This window comes from Pantherophis guttatus, chromosome 7 (assembly GCF_059756535.1).
Source record: "Pantherophis guttatus breed Tessera chromosome 7, ASM5975653v1, whole genome shotgun sequence".
Taxonomy (NCBI): domain Eukaryota; kingdom Metazoa; phylum Chordata; class Lepidosauria; order Squamata; family Colubridae; genus Pantherophis; species Pantherophis guttatus.
In genome coordinates, this window is record NC_142069.1 from 79,049,552 (window position 1) to 79,064,958 (window position 15,407).

General features: G+C 42.3%; 1 protein-coding gene across 4 annotated transcripts in view; it reads right to left on the minus strand.

Moving 5' to 3' along the window:
* Positions 1-15,407, minus strand: part of EFCAB6 (EF-hand calcium binding domain 6) — a 157,401-nt gene that overhangs the window by 26,555 nt on the left and 115,439 nt on the right. For 2 of the 4 annotated variants that reach the window (XM_034442018.3, XM_034442017.3), the window contains exons 22-25: positions 13,997-14,185; positions 7,515-7,670; positions 3,504-3,702; positions 1,729-1,917 (exon numbers count right to left, since the gene is read on the minus strand). In XM_034442018.3, coding sequence (XP_034297909.2) covers positions 1,729-1,917; positions 3,504-3,702; positions 7,515-7,670; positions 13,997-14,185 — 733 coding nt within the window. The remainder of the gene's footprint in view (positions 1-1,728; positions 1,918-3,503; positions 3,703-7,514; positions 7,671-13,996; positions 14,186-15,407) is intronic. The other 2 variants (XM_087873287.1, XM_034442019.3) reach the window with 1 other exon arrangement.

The window sequence follows — 15,407 nt, forward strand, 5'->3', positions numbered from 1 at the left end:
CTTACTCCACACACCCCAAAATAATAAAACCTCCCCGAAAATAAGGCCAAGCACTTATTTCAGAGTTCAAAAAATATAAGACAGGGTCTTATTTTCGGAGAAACATAGTAGCTTTATCAAAAATTCACTCAAGGACAATACACTGTTCACCAAGTACCCATGGATGTTAAAGAAAAAAGTATAAATAAAATTTAAAAATAAAAAACCTTTTAAAAATTCACTCAAGGTGAATTGGGCTCCTTGTAACCATCTAGATATCCCCATGTAGCTTCCTCAGCAATAATAAAGAAGTTGCCATTGCTTTATTCTGGCATATTTCCTAGATTTCCCCCTCCAGTCCTTGATAGTTTTTTTATGATCAGCCAAAATAAGCTATACTGTAGTAGCCTCAGGTAGCATATTTGTCAGATTAAAGAACAGCTGATTTCTACAAGTATAGGAAGCAAAGAGTTTTTATTGGTTTATTGGTTTGCTTTAATAAGTACAGAACAGTTCTTGAGGTTCGTGGTGTAATTCAGAAGTGGTGGGAAGCTTACTCTTCCCTTAGATGAAGAATTCTGAAGGGATGTCTGAATGCTAGCCTGTGTAGGGTTAATTTCTCATGTAATTAGGAAAGAAATAGGGCTAAAACTTATAATAATTTAAAAAAAAACCCACTCCATTAATGGAAACTCGACAACTGTTGGGTCATTGTTTCAAAGATTATTTGCCTACCTAAATAGAGAAATAGAATGACCATAGGTGGGCAAAAAATCAGTGGGAGTGGGAGCAAGCCAGCATCCTGTTGGTTTTTCCATTGACTTTCCTGGGAGAGAGAGAGCATTGGACATGTCAATCACATGAGTATGGCTGACCGTGGCAGCGCAGAGGCATGGCATCACTGATCAAATAACATTGCCAAATTTCCATCCCACAGGAGTTGTGGGTCCCTGGTTTGGGATGTTAAGTTAGCCCATCTGACGTAACGTTGATTCAAAAATTGTTGCCCTGTGATACAATTTCGCCCAACTGAAGGTTACAAACCATCAAAAGAATTTTAGTAGTATATACTACTACTACTACTAAATATACTAAATGCTACTACATAAAGTATATATGTTTAGGTTTTCTGAAGTAGAATGGCCTTTGGTGGGGGTGAGAAGTTGTATAGCTGTTCAGTATGCTTTCAGCAGGAAATCACTCAAGTGAATGAAATAGGTAAAAAGTATCCCTGTTTTAAAGAGATTTGGAATAGGGAAGAAGTCCAGAGATCTGTTTCCCTTTGATGGGAATAAATTTCCACTTGTCCATCTCCAAACAGTCCAGGGGATGAATAGGTCTTGCCTCCACACCTATTAATAGGAGGCTTTCCGCTGAACATACCCAGACATACAAATACGTATAACCTGGATCAGTCCCCTCCCATCCAGACAAATTGCATTCCATTTATTTAAACCCAGGGAATGCTGGATAAAGTTTAAAGACACCCACTGACCCCCCTTGTGCTTTGGATTGAAAAGGCTGAGCAAAGTAGGTTCAATAGGGAGTAAGTAGGGAATAGTGCTTTCGCAAGGGTTAGTTTTGCTTCTTGATCTGGCCTTGTGACTTCAAGCCATTTGGAAACAGACCAACATTGTTAATTTCTCAAATGCATGGATCCCTAATATTGCAAAATAAAGCCGTTTCTGCCCCCAGCTGCTTCCACTGCTCTTCCCTACCACGTACGGTAGAAGCAACTGATATCCTTACCTCTGAGAGGAGGTTGAATTTTTGCAGGAAATGTTTCCAGTCAATGGAATGTTCGCCACGAAGTCGCTGCAGTTTCAGAAGATGGCTAAACTGCTTCTCCGAAAGCGTGAAACAGAAATGGTGCAGCACCTGCCGGAAATCAAGAGTCGAAATTGTCCCAGTACGGTCCTTATCAAAAGCAGAGAAGGCCTGTGGGGAAGAAACAAGCAAAGTAGCTAAAAAGAAGCTGGTTTGAGACAATCTTATTCCTCTGTAAAAAAAAAAGCTCACGCAGAATGTTTAGAAGGAGAGCATGCAAAATCTTCTTTCCTTCAACAAATATGCAACATACCAAATCGTGCAAAGAACCCTGTGAATTCTCGTCCCAGCACTTTATGAGCTGAGCTGTTTTAACAGCCTTTTCTCCCTGCAGGATTATTTCACCCGGTTGGGGGGGATGGCTGTTTACAACAGTCGCCTATAGCAACCGACTCAGCCGGAGAGCACTGGGCATTGGAAGATGGAGAGAGCTTTGAACAGCAGGGCAGCTGGGGAACTTTCCTGTATGCATTTCTAAACATGTGTGAATTAAACATCCATTCGTTTAATTTGGACAGCGCATTGATTTAGATTAACTGTCTGTGAGTACTAGCCTCCTGGCAGGTGTGTAGGCCTGTGCACAGAAACCGGGGTCCATGAATGAAGGCAGATATAGGTGTCCCAGAATAATGTTGCAGGATCCAATCTGGGTCGGTCACCAGGACCAGAGGTTTAGTCTTCCGAGTTTTCGGACTTGTGTTGGAGCCCATCCTCAGAGAACCTCTCTCTCACCACAATGGGTGGCTTGGGCCCACTCTAACATTCATCCCTGTGGGTGCCAATGCAGGGGTGGGCTTCAAAAATTTTAGCAAGGGGTTCTCTGCCCAGTTGCTGGGTGGGCGTGGCCTTGTCGGCCTCCTGCACCATGGTGGGGGAGGCGTTTTTGCCCTCCCCGGGCTCCGGAGGCTTTCCTCGAGCCTCTGGGAGGGTGAAAACAACCTCCACAGGCTCTGAAGGCCCTCTGGCCTTCCCGAACTTCCAGTAGGCCCGTTTTTCACCCTCCCCCGAGCTTCCGTGCACGCCCTGCACTTACCTGCATCCAAAACGGGCTGCGTGGGGACCCCTGGGAGGGGAGGGGTGGGTGGGCCAGCCAGGAGTGGGATTTGGGGGTTCTCCAAACTGCACAGAATCTTAGCTAGAGGTTCTCCCGAACCCCTGCGAACCCCCAGCAGCCCACCCCTGAATCTGAATTAGAAACTTGTTCTCTTCCCCACCCCCAATCGATTTTCATGAACTGGGAAGCTTGGCAATGAAATGGCTCAACAGGATCAGAACATCACAAGCCCCACAATTTTAGGGCCTTAAGCTGAAGTTATTACTCTAACAACTGTTTAGAAGTAATGTGTGTTTTCATAGTCTTAGAGGCATGGTCTTGTCTCCCTGGGTGGTCTTCCCCAAGGAAAGCAGATATGAATATCCCTTTTGTCCAGGATTCAGTGGGGAGTTCCATGTCTGAGAAGGTACCATCCTGCGATAGGGGTGAAAAATAGGCCTACTTCCTTAGACACAACAGACAATCGCAACCTTGTACCCGGGAACACTTTCTTGGCACCATTTCTGGAATCTTTTTATGCATTGCCCCGGCCCAATTTTCTATGTGCTTGGCGTCTCCTTGAAACACAAGTTGGATCACAGAATTTTCTCTTTCTCCACGTGGGCATGGATGGTGGGCACTGAAGCCACTGCACAGTACTCACCTTGTACAGCAAATCGGAAGAATCCGTAACCATCTGTTTTATTTTAGCCATAGCTTCATCTATGCTGAGTTGGACAAAGCTGATTGGTGGTATGGGGGGCACGGTATGCCTTTTCTTGTATCTGAATGCTGCACGGTCATCAATAACTCTTAGAAAATCAAAATACGAGAGCTTGTTCCCCTGTATATTAATTCCTAAACTGAGGAGGGAAAAAGTAAGACTGAAGATTTATTTCCTAAATATTATTTCTAAAATAATGGTTAATAATGCAGTAGCAGTTTTGATACAGTTTGAGGGCTGCAACATGGCTAGCTAGCGCTGGCAGTCGTGTTTATCTCTTGCCTGCCAGCTGAAGGCTGTGCTTTGTTTTTGTTTTTCTTAGCGCTCAGCTACAATACTAGGAAATAAGCAATTATCTATTTGCATGCATTTAATCTGATTGTTTAGCTTTTGAATGTCTGCCTTGCATATCTCCTGGAATATGATGCTGGATAAAAATCCTAGGGAAAACGAAAAAAACCTGAATCTAAACTCAAGCATCTATAGTATCTAAGTGACTAATGTCTGGATCCAAAGATAAGTTCTTTATTAAACTCAGAGCCAGTTTGACGTAGGGCAATGTTTCTTAACCTCAGCCACTTTAAGATGTGCTGTTTTCAATTCCCAGAATTCCCCATGTTGGCTGAGGAGTTCTGGGGGTTGAAGTCTGCACATCTTAAAATCAGTGGTGGGTTGCCCCCGGTTTGGACCGGTTCTATAGAACCGGTAGTAAAACCAGTGGGAGGCTCCGCCCACCGACCCTGATGTCATCAGAATGCTTCTGCGCATGCGCGCGGCCCCGTTGTGAACTGGTAGTAAAGGTAAGTAGAACCCACCCCTGCTTAAAGTGGCTGAGGTTGAGGGAAACTGGTCTAGGGGCTAAACTGGGTTAGAAACCAAGAAGCTACGAGTTCTAGTCCCCCCTTTCGGCATGAATGCTACCCCATTCTTGAAGTGGGAAATCTAAGAAGTGCAAGTCACCCATAATAGATAGTAAAATCATCTAAGATACATGACCCTGAAACTGGCTTTCTGTGAACTGGTGGCTATAGGAAGATTGGACCTGGTTAATACACAGATGTGGGGAATCCCAGAACTTTAGGCTAGAGGTGAAAAAATAACCTCCAAATGATTCCCCCATCTTTATAGGGATATCATCAGTGGTGGGATTCAAGTAATTTAACAACCGGTTCTCTGCCCTAATGATTTCTTCCAACAACCAGTTTGCCAAACTGCTCAGAAAGTTAACAACCGGTTCTCCTGAAGTGGTGCGAACTGGCTGAATCCCACCACTGGATATCATGTACAATCCTGGAAGCAGATTTGACTTAAGGGCATCATCACTCAAGACTGAGGTCACTTATACTGACTGCACCAACAAGCAATCCAACAGCATATTTTCGTTTGTTTGGTTTTCACTGAAGGACAGTTACAGAGCATTCTTTCAAAAAATGATCGTTGCCAGAATGGCATACTAGATGGGTGGGAAACCGTTTTAACGAAGAGGTGCCAGAATGCAAAAAAAAAAAAAAAGATAAAAGCAGCAGAACGAAGAGCCCTCAATATTAGCAGCTCTGCGCCCCTCATAGCCCTTTAGAGAGCATTGTGTTTGCCTCTTGCAGCTGCAATGCTTAGCATAGGCCTGTGTCAAGCTGGCTCAAATACCAGAGAAACAGTGGGAAAGGAAATAATCAACACACTTCAGTGGGAGGAATAAATTGCCAAGTCGGTATTAACATTTGAGTAATAAAACCAAATGCATATGCTAATCTGCTCTATTATTTAAGGCAGGGTGGTGGAGAGAAAAAGCTCTTTTTGGTCTAGAAAGGAGTAGTTTGCAAAAAAAAATTACAATGAATGGAAGTATTTATCATCAAAAAGTCTTTGAGGAAAAGAGCAGGCAGCAAAAATTCTTATTACAAGCTTAATTCAAAGGAGCATAATCACTTGATTTAAGGTAAAGTGAAAAGATTTTGTTTAGGTTTGGCTTCTCTTTCCAGACATCTTTCTAAAAGCAGAATAAAACATATTTCTTTGGAATTTCGCTCCTTTGGGAGTGAAATTTGCCTGAATCTCATATTCTTGAATAATTTATGCCATTTTAAGCCTACTTTAGCATAGAAAGGTAAGTGTATTTTGCTTTTAACAGTTCATTTGTGTTGTTTGCCTCAATTAGCTATCCCAGAGTCCTTGGGCTCACACAAAAAGCTTCATGTTCTTTTGCTATACAAAATGCATGTATTTCCACAATAATTTAAGAATAGATTATTATTACTGCATGGTCTCAGGAGACAAGAAATAAAAAGAGTATTTCTTATCAGACCAACCATAGTAGGCAAAAGCATTTTCTCTGGAACTTTTGCAAATACTTGGACTGTTTCTTTTGACAGTTTTTGTACAGTATGTGTGAAATCGATCATGAAATTAAATTAAAAGGTAATTTGACTACTTTCTTAGATATTTAATTTGTTGCAGGGCCTTATACTTGAGCACTGTAAAGTGAGATTTGCTGAAATTGTGCAGATATGTCTGAAGGACAAAGGTTATAAATAGTATGCAAGGGTGCAAAATATTTGTGGCATATATTAATCTCTTAGTGAAATAATACACTGCTCAAAAAAATAAAGGGAACACAAGCAGAAGACATCCGAGATCTGAATGAATGAAATAGCCTTATTAAATACTTTGTTCTTTACATACAGTAGTTTATACACTGCTCAAACAACTAAAGGGAACACAAAACTACTGTATATAACGAACAAAGTATTTAATAAGGCTATTTCATTCATTCAGATCTCGGATGTCTTCTGCTTGTGTTCCCTTTATTTTTTTGAGCAGTGTATATTCCAGTTATGAATTATCAATAAACTGGTAGATTAATAATTGAGTTCAAGGGCAAACAAACAGATGACTGATGGTCTAATTCTCTAAGCCAGGGTTTTTCAACCCTGGCAATCTGAAGATGTGTGGATTTTAACTCCCAGAAGAGAGAATTCTGGGAGTTGAAGTTCATACATCTTCAAGTTAGCAAGGTAAAGAAACACTGCTCTATGCAGTGAAACACAGATATCATGAGTGTAGCCTAGACCAAGGGGTCACCAACCTTTCGGACCTCAGGGACCACTAAATTCATAATTTTAAATCCCGCGGACCACTAATATGATCTGCCTAATGACTGGCTGGGTGGGCGTGGTTAGGTTGCCATGTGACTGGGTGGGCATGGCCAACTCGATGTCACTCACGTCAAGGGGCGCCTCGCCAGCCTCTACTCGTCCCTCCCCTCTCAGCCACTCCTCACCTGCCCGCCCGGGCTCCTTAGGGCCCCAACAGGAAGCAGTTGTTGGAGCTAAGCAGCTACCATGAGAAAGAGTTGGCAAAACAGCTGGCTCAGTTCAAACTGGATCTGACTGAGAAGGAGGCTCAGCAGAAGCACCTCACTGAGGACTAGGAGCATAGGCTTTCCAAGCAGAGGGAAGACCTGCAAGAGTTCAAGGCCAGGTATAGGCACCTGGAGGCTCAGCGGGCTGAGATGGTCAGCCAGTTCCAGGCCATAACGCAGTCCCACTGGAACAAGGCCCTCTTCTCTTTGCCACCAGCAGTGCTTCCCTCCAGTCTTCGCCCAAAGCCACGCACCAGGAGGCTGAAGCAGACCCCAAGTCAGAATTTCTCCTCCCCTCCAACCCCGCAGAAAAAGACTCCAAAGGGGGAGACTCTCTGCAGTAACACAAAAGTTCATTGCACGTATTTGTCCCAGGGGCCGTAGTTTGATGATCCCTGATTTAGTACAATATAAAAAATGTAAATAATTTTTCTGCGGGCCACCAAAATTTTCTCGCGGACCACCAGTGGTCCACGGACCACCAGTTGGTGACCGCTGGCCTAGACCAAGTTCTTAAATCTGCTGATTGTATAGACGGTCAGTTGTTTTCTAAATAAGTCTAATTCCATTAAAGCTGTGTCAAATATAACAACCTGTACAGAAGTTCACTGTACTGTTCATAGCCAAGGGAACATTGAAAGTCTTCCAGTATCTTACGTAGGTTATCCACCGAAATGCAGCCTTCTTTGTGTTTATCCTGTTGCAAGAAGGCCCTGTGGAAGTCTTGGGAGAACTCATGATACTTCTCTCTGAAAGCAAGCCAAGTTTTAGTTACACTTTCTCATTAAAAACAATCTCTAGTTCCTCAGCTATAAAATTTAGATGCACTACAGGGCATTCCTTGCCTGGTCGAGGTTGTGTGAATGGGACATGGTTGGCCATCAGGAAACTACGCTTGCTTGCGGTGGTGATTCTTCAAATGCTTATCTAAACATTATCCATTTGGGTTTTGTGTCAGTCTGCAAGCCTTTCTTAAAGGTTAAGGTACAGGTTCCCCTCGCACATATGTGCTAGTTGTTCCTGACTCTAGGGGGTGGGGCTCAGCTCCATTTCAAAGCCGAAGAGCCACCGCTGTCCGAAGACGCCTCGGTGATCATGTGGCCGGCATGACTAAACGCCGAAGGCGCACGGAACGCTGTTACCTTCCCACCAAAGGTGGTCCCTATTTTTCTACTTGCATTTTTTACGTGCTTTCGAACTGCTAGGTTGGCAGAAGCTGGGACAAGTAATGGGAGCTCACCCCGTTACGTAGCACTAGGGATTCAAACCACTGAACTGCCGACCTTTCGATTGACAAGCTCAGCATCTTAGCCACTGAGTCACCGCATCCCTTGTAAGCCTTTCTTAGAATCTTCCAAAACTGATGGAGATTTTTTGGTAGAAAGCACACTCCATCAGCTTATGTACTCCTGATTTTGTCTCCTGTTCTTCCCCTCCATTTCCCAGAACCGCATGGAAAAAAACAAACTGTATTGGCAGAAACAGGCATTTGGAAGGAGGAAGCAGGGTAGGTTTGTTATGTGAATGCAGAGAACACTATTCAAAGCACCAGAGATGCAGAAAAGCAGGTTTTCTTTCTCACAGTCTATGTGCATCCCACAAAAGCGTCATTAGAAAGCTTGCCAACCTGAAGACTGGGGCAGATAAGCCATCTAATGGAAATAGGTGAATATAAGCCTCAGCTTTTACAGCTTTCATATGGGCGTCAGCATAACAATAGTTAAACAATGCTTAAACAATGGTTTAAGAAGGTAGGGCTATATGAGTGGTGAAATCCACATTTTTTTTACTACCTGTTCTGTGGGCGTGTCGTGGTGTGTCTTGGTGGGCTTGACAGAGGAAGGATACTGCAAAATCTCTATTCCCACCCCACTCCTAGGGGAAGGATATTGCAAAATCTCCATCCAGAGGTGGTATTTGCCGGTTCTCCAAACAACTCAAAATTTCCGCTACCAGTTCTCCAGAACCTGTCAGAACCTGCTGGATTTCACCCCTGGGCTATATCCCTGCCTGACAGGAGGACAATCTACCAATAGAAAAAGAGATGGTCTGCTCAAATATTGCTCTATTTGCTCATTGGTAACCCAGTCATGATAACTAAGATCATGGCTCCCAGCCCTTTCAATTCCTGGAAAATAGATGGGGAAGAAATGGAGGTAGTGACAGATTTTATTTTCCTGGGCTCCAAGATCACTGCAGATGGGGACCACAGCCAAGAAATTAAAAGGTGCTTGCTCCTGGGGAGGAAAGTTATGGCAAACCTAGACAGCATACTAAAAAGCAGAGACATCACCCTGCCAACAAAAGTGCTTATAGTCAAGGTTATGGTTTTCCCAGTTGCAAAGTATGACTGTGAAAGTTGGACTATAAGAAAGGCTGAGCACCAAAGAATGGAGGCCTTTGAACTATGGTGCTGGAGAAGACTCCTGCAAGTCCCTTGAGCTGCAAGGCGATCAAACTGGTCAGTCCTAGAGGAGATCAACCCTGACTGCTCTTTAGAAGGCCAGATCCTGAAGATGAAACTCAAATACTTTGGCCACCTCATGAGAAGGAAGGCCTCACTGGAGAAGAGCCTAATGCTGGGAAAGATTGAGGGCAAAAGAAGAAGGGGATGGCAGAGAACGAGGTAGCTGGATGGAGTCACTGAAGCAGTCGGCGTGAGCTTAAGTGGACTCCAGAGGATGGTAGAGGACAGGAAGGCCTGGAGGAACATCATCCATGGGGGTCGCGATGGGTCGGACACGACTTTGCAACTAACAACAAAAACAGCAACAAATCTTCTTCCTCAATAATAGTGAATTCTGATTTGTAATAGTATCTTAAGGATGAAAATGCGCAGCTGCACTTACATGAGCAGTGGGCACACATGTGCCTGCGAAGCTCCATTGGAGCAAGTGGAGATGCATGTGGCCACCGCTTGCAAAAATGGAGTTGCATGCGTGCGCTCGCCGACCTCTCATGCGGAACCATCCCCTCTCCCCCCTCTGCCGCCAGTCTGCAAAGCAAGAAAGTTTGGGGAATGCTGATTTAAAATACCATATAAATCTCCAACATGACATCAGCAGCAAAACTCTTGTGTCCTTTTGGATGCATGAGACATGCCTAAGCAGTTAAAATGCTGTCTGCGTTGCCTGAAAACTAGCTTCTAGTACATGCTAACCATGAAAAAAAGGTAATCACAATCTACTTTCTCTCTTTATTTTTAGAAAATCAAGACAGCCATTTCTTGGACTGAGTAAATGGTTGCCAAGCAGTAATTATTCCAATCGTGGCCAAAAAAAAAAATTAAAATCCCAAGTACCAAGTATATGTTGGTTGGTTAGCCAGGCTGCCAAAACAAAACATGTTTTTAAAAAATCACTTCACTTGCCAATGTTTTGAATTTCTCTTGAAATACAGGACAATCCCTTTTTAAAGATTTCTAATTTGGGATATTTGTTCCTTTTGAGCTAAAACAAAAGAAATATATATACATCCAGATTGCCTCTTTCTTGAATTCAAAGTTTCTCAGAAGCCTTTGTCAACTGAATTCTGGGCAAACTATAAGCTAAGAAACATATTTTATAAAACATTTGGGCAGAATGGAGAGAACAACTAGCGGCTCAGTGGCTAAGACACTGAATTTGTCGATCAGAAAGGTCGGCAGTTCGGCGGTTCGAATCCCTAGCACAGGTCTCCTGCGTGAGCAGGGGGTTGGACTAGATGACCTCCAACGTACCTTCCAACTCTGTTACTGTTACTAATTTACAGGTTTCTCTGTCTTATAGAGGCTGAATAAAGGAAGATCCATTGTATTACAGAACACCAAAGACTATTAAAATGATTTAGGGAGCTTCCTGTTTTGTATTGTATTGTATTGTTTTGTTTTGTTTTGTTTTGTTTTTTGTTCTGTTCTGTTTTGTTTTTGCCATCTTTGATGAAGGAGAATAGGGTAGCCAAAATTTGGTTTTGTAGTTATATGTGAAACAGAAGAGACAGGGTATCAAGGAGTATTAAAAGGTAGCCACTAGGTACTTTCTCTAGGCGAAAATTGATACTTAAAACTCTATATGTATTATATTACTCTCTGCAATTCTATCCATATTGTTATACTTTTTTTTCTGTATTTTTTAATAATTTTCAATAAAAAATTTAAAAAAAATTTAAAAAAAAGGTAGCCACCAATCATACCAATTGTTCTGGATTGTTTTGGTGCCATACTCATTGTGAGGGTGGAAGGAAAATCCACCCCAATTGATATCTCACAGAAAAAAAAAATAACAACTTTCCCCAAATTGGTGTCAATTTTCCCCAAGTTGGTGCCAGCCATGTTTCCAGAAAATTCTTAGAGAAACAAATGGAGGCTATTGGGTCAGAGAAGGATCATGCAGAATCGATTCTTAATTCTCTCTGGAGAAGTCCTTATCTTTTGCCTTCTTTTAGACCAGTGTTTCTCAACCTCAGCAATTTAAAGATGTATGTGGACTCAGCTCTTAGAATTGCAAAGCCACCATGTGTGAACTTCAGCTCACAGTTCCCCAGCTGCAGGGGTGAAATCCAGCAGGTTCTGACAGGTTCTGGAGAACCGGTAGCGGAAATTTTGAGTAGTTCGGAGAACCGGCAAATACCACCTCTGGCTGGCCCCAGAGTGGGGTGGGAATGGAGATTTTGCTATATCCTTCCCCCAAGAGCAGGGAGGGAATGGGGATTTTGCAGTATCCTTCCCCTGCCACACCCACCAAGCCACGCCCACAGAACCGGTAGTAAAAAACATTGGATTTCACCACTGCCCAGCTGGCATGCCGACTGGGGTATTCTGGGGGTTGAAGTGCATCCACATTGTTGCTGAGGTTGAGAAACACAGGTTTAATTTCACAGAAATAACTATACCTGCAATAATGTTTCTAGGAATGGGGAAATCTAAAACCTTTCTTTCTATGAGAATGGCCACCAGAGGAATGATTAATGGTTAGAGGAGATAAACAGAGATACAGAGATTGAAGAGATAGAAAAGTAAAGAATTACAGAGACAGATGACAGTGACAGAGTTGGACAAATACTGCAAAGAGACAAGTAATTTAAGGCAAAAGATATTCAGAAATGAGAGTGTGAGCGAACTTAGGCAGGGTTCAGTGTACCTATATTTACAGAGGCTCATTTTATTCTTTAAGAAACATTTCCCCGGGTTATTGTTTCATAAATATTGCTTTACCAGATTCCGCAATGCCTTCAAGAATGAAAAAACTTCTAATGTACTTATTTCACTGGAAAAGTTGGGATACATTCAGAGATATATCTGCTTTGAAAATAGCTGATGCTTAACTGTATAGCATAATCAAACATTAGCATAGGAAATGTTTTATGGCATGTTGTTATTATGTCATTAGCGCTGTTTGGTTTTATGCCATAAAATGCCAAATTTCAGTTCCACGGGGGTCCTGGATTTTGGAGGCATGCTGTAAATTAGCTCATTTGACGTAGTTTGGTTCAAAAAGTTTTGCTATATGATGCAGAGCTTACCCAGTTAAAGGTTATAGGAATCAGAGCTTTAATAGTATATACCTAGATAGACTTTAACCAACGATGAAATCCTCTGAAGTCTGCTACCAGTTCTGTGAGTCTGCTACCGAGACTAAGGTGTGCCTGTGCACCGCTAAAAAAGGAACATTTTGAAGACTCCCGAGTCTGCAAAGGTAAGTAGAACAGCGGGGGTGTGGGGGGGAATCCGCTGTGCCATGTAATTTAGATTAGCTAGAAAGCAGGAAATCCGACGATTCTAGCTAATATAAATTGCGCATCACAGCTGATTGTTGCCTAGCTGATCACTGAAAATACCAGTTCGCCCGAACCTGTAGCATTTTTTACTACCAGTTCGGGAGAACCAGTCCGAACCAGTAGCATTTCACCCCTGACTTTAACCTTTTTTTCAGCAAAACAAGGCTTATTCCCAAGAAAATATGTGTCCGCCTCCGGGCTGCAAAAACAAAATTATTTTCGATTATGTGTATGATATATTGATTTCTGTCAACTGAAAATACAAACCTGTACATAGCACACAATATCTGGACTGGCAAACTGGGGCTTATTTTTTATTCTAATGTAACTATGAACTGAGAGCCAGATTGGTATAGTGCCGTGATGGTGAACCTGTGGCATGTGTGCCGGAAGTGGCATACAGAGCCATTTCTCCAGACACGTGAGCCATCACCCATTGCTTTTCTGGGTTCCGGCGTGCCGGCCAGCTGGTCTTCACGCCCACGGGAGTGCCAGAAACCGGAAGAGCAACTGCCCTGGTGCGCATGCACGTGCTGAGTAGCTGCTCTTCTAGTTTCTGACACACGCATGTGCTCCGGTCACCTGGTCTTCCGGTTTCTGGCACGCTTGTGCTTGCGAAGACCAGCTGGCTGGTGCACATGCGTGCCAATGGTGGGTTGCCCCTGGTTCGGACCAGTTCTATAGAACCGGTAGTAAAACCGGCGGGAGGCTCCACCCACCGATCCCGACATCATCAGGCAGGAAGCTTCTGCACATGCACAGAACCGGTAGTAAAAGTAAGTAAAACCCACCCCTGATGCGCGCGCCAGAAACCGGAAGATCATCTTCCTGGCGTGTGCATGCGCACTGGGTGGCTGCTCTTCCGGTTTCTGGCACACGCACATGCGCGCACCACCATTTTGGCACTCGGTGCCGAAAAGGATCGACAACACTGGTATAATGGTTAAAGCCACAAATCCAGCTGGGATGACCCTGGGCCAGTCAATCTTTCTCAGTCCTCAGAACCAGGCAATGGCAAGGCACTTCCGAAAAACTTGCCAAGAAAACTGTAGGGACTAGTCCAAGCAGTCATCAGAAGCGAAAAATTGACTTGAAGGCACCCAAAAAATATGAAATACTATCGTGGCACTGACTGAAGTAACAACAGAAATATTAATTACTTGCTTCACCATTAAAGTAACATGCAAAGCTATCTAAAGGGCCTTCCAGCAAAATCAATGAAATGACCTAATTGTGCCACTGGTGATGACACATTCCTCTTCAACTCAAATATATAAGAATGGTGATCAAGAAAAGTTACCTGGTTGTTATGAAAAGTTACCTGATCTTATTTATGATTTCATTGATGTCAATATGTTTCTTTTCATCTCTTTTGTAATGTTCCATAAAGTGTGGGTAGTTATCAGCTGAAAACTGCTTATTGAGGCCACTGTCAGGAGGTATATTCTCCACACCCATTTTTTGCAGGAAATCTTGATGAGTAAGATAGCCTTTTGCATTCAGATCATACCTTTTTAAAAATTCAGAGAATACAAAGTAGTTTTATTCATTGCTTTATTGGCCCTGTATATGACAGAATCTTGAATTGTCTATGCTCGGTTTAGGATACAGTATTACACAGCTATACAAAAAATGTGCAAGATATATCAGAAAAGGAAATAAGTGTTTAACTAAGATACTATGCTTTATGTAATAGCCACAGGAACAATTTCTAGGAAATATCGAACTATCAAACTATAGTTTGATTTTCTTCTTATGAATACTTACTGCAAAATTAGAATGGAGGAGGGGAATATAAGATTTGCCATAAGAAATGGATCATCATGGTCCATTTGTTAAGTGTGGACTTTGCATAATGGTTATTTATCTCTGGAATATCCACAAAGCAGGGAGATGATATCCATAGGAGACAGTTTTGTCTTGCTATTCACTGTTAAACTAATGACCTTCACATTGATCTGCATTCTAGTTATATCTAGATATTTTTTATTTTTCCTTGTTTCTTTCCTTGTTTTATTATTTTGCTCTTGCTTTGCTTAAATTTCATTTTTTATTTCTTAATTGTTTATTGTTGTGACCTACCTAAAGTAGTCCCATGGTGAGACAGGCAGCAGATACTAATGCTAATACTAATATTAATACTCCTACTCCTACAACTCAATAATAACAATAACAACAACAATAACAATAACAACAACAACAACAATAATAATAATAATAATAATAATAATAATAATAATAATAATTTGTGACAACCTAAAAAAGCAAAAGAGCCTTTGCTGAAGGAGGTAACTAGGGAAGTCTCTTGAAAACAACAAGATCGAAAACAGAATATTGAAAGGAAACAATTGAACATTGAGTTTCTAACTGGAAAAAGAAATCAATGCACAGTCAATACCTGAATATCTTACCTAAAGGAAAGGTAGATACAAAGCTAACATGGAACTGGTTGAGATCAGGGATGTCGAAGAAAGAAACTGAAGGCTTCATTTTGGCTGCTCAAGAACAAGCCTTGCAGACTAATTCCATGACAGCAAAAATTCAAAATTCAGCATGTCAGTAACAACAGAAAACGTCGCTTATGCAACGAGAAAGATGCAATAGTGCATCACCTTTCCCAGTGCCTGCAAAATTTCACAGACTGATTACCTACAACATCATGACTGAGTTGCCAAAATCATACATGGAAGCTTTGCCAGATGTTTGGGTTCGAATGCACTAAAAATCACTGG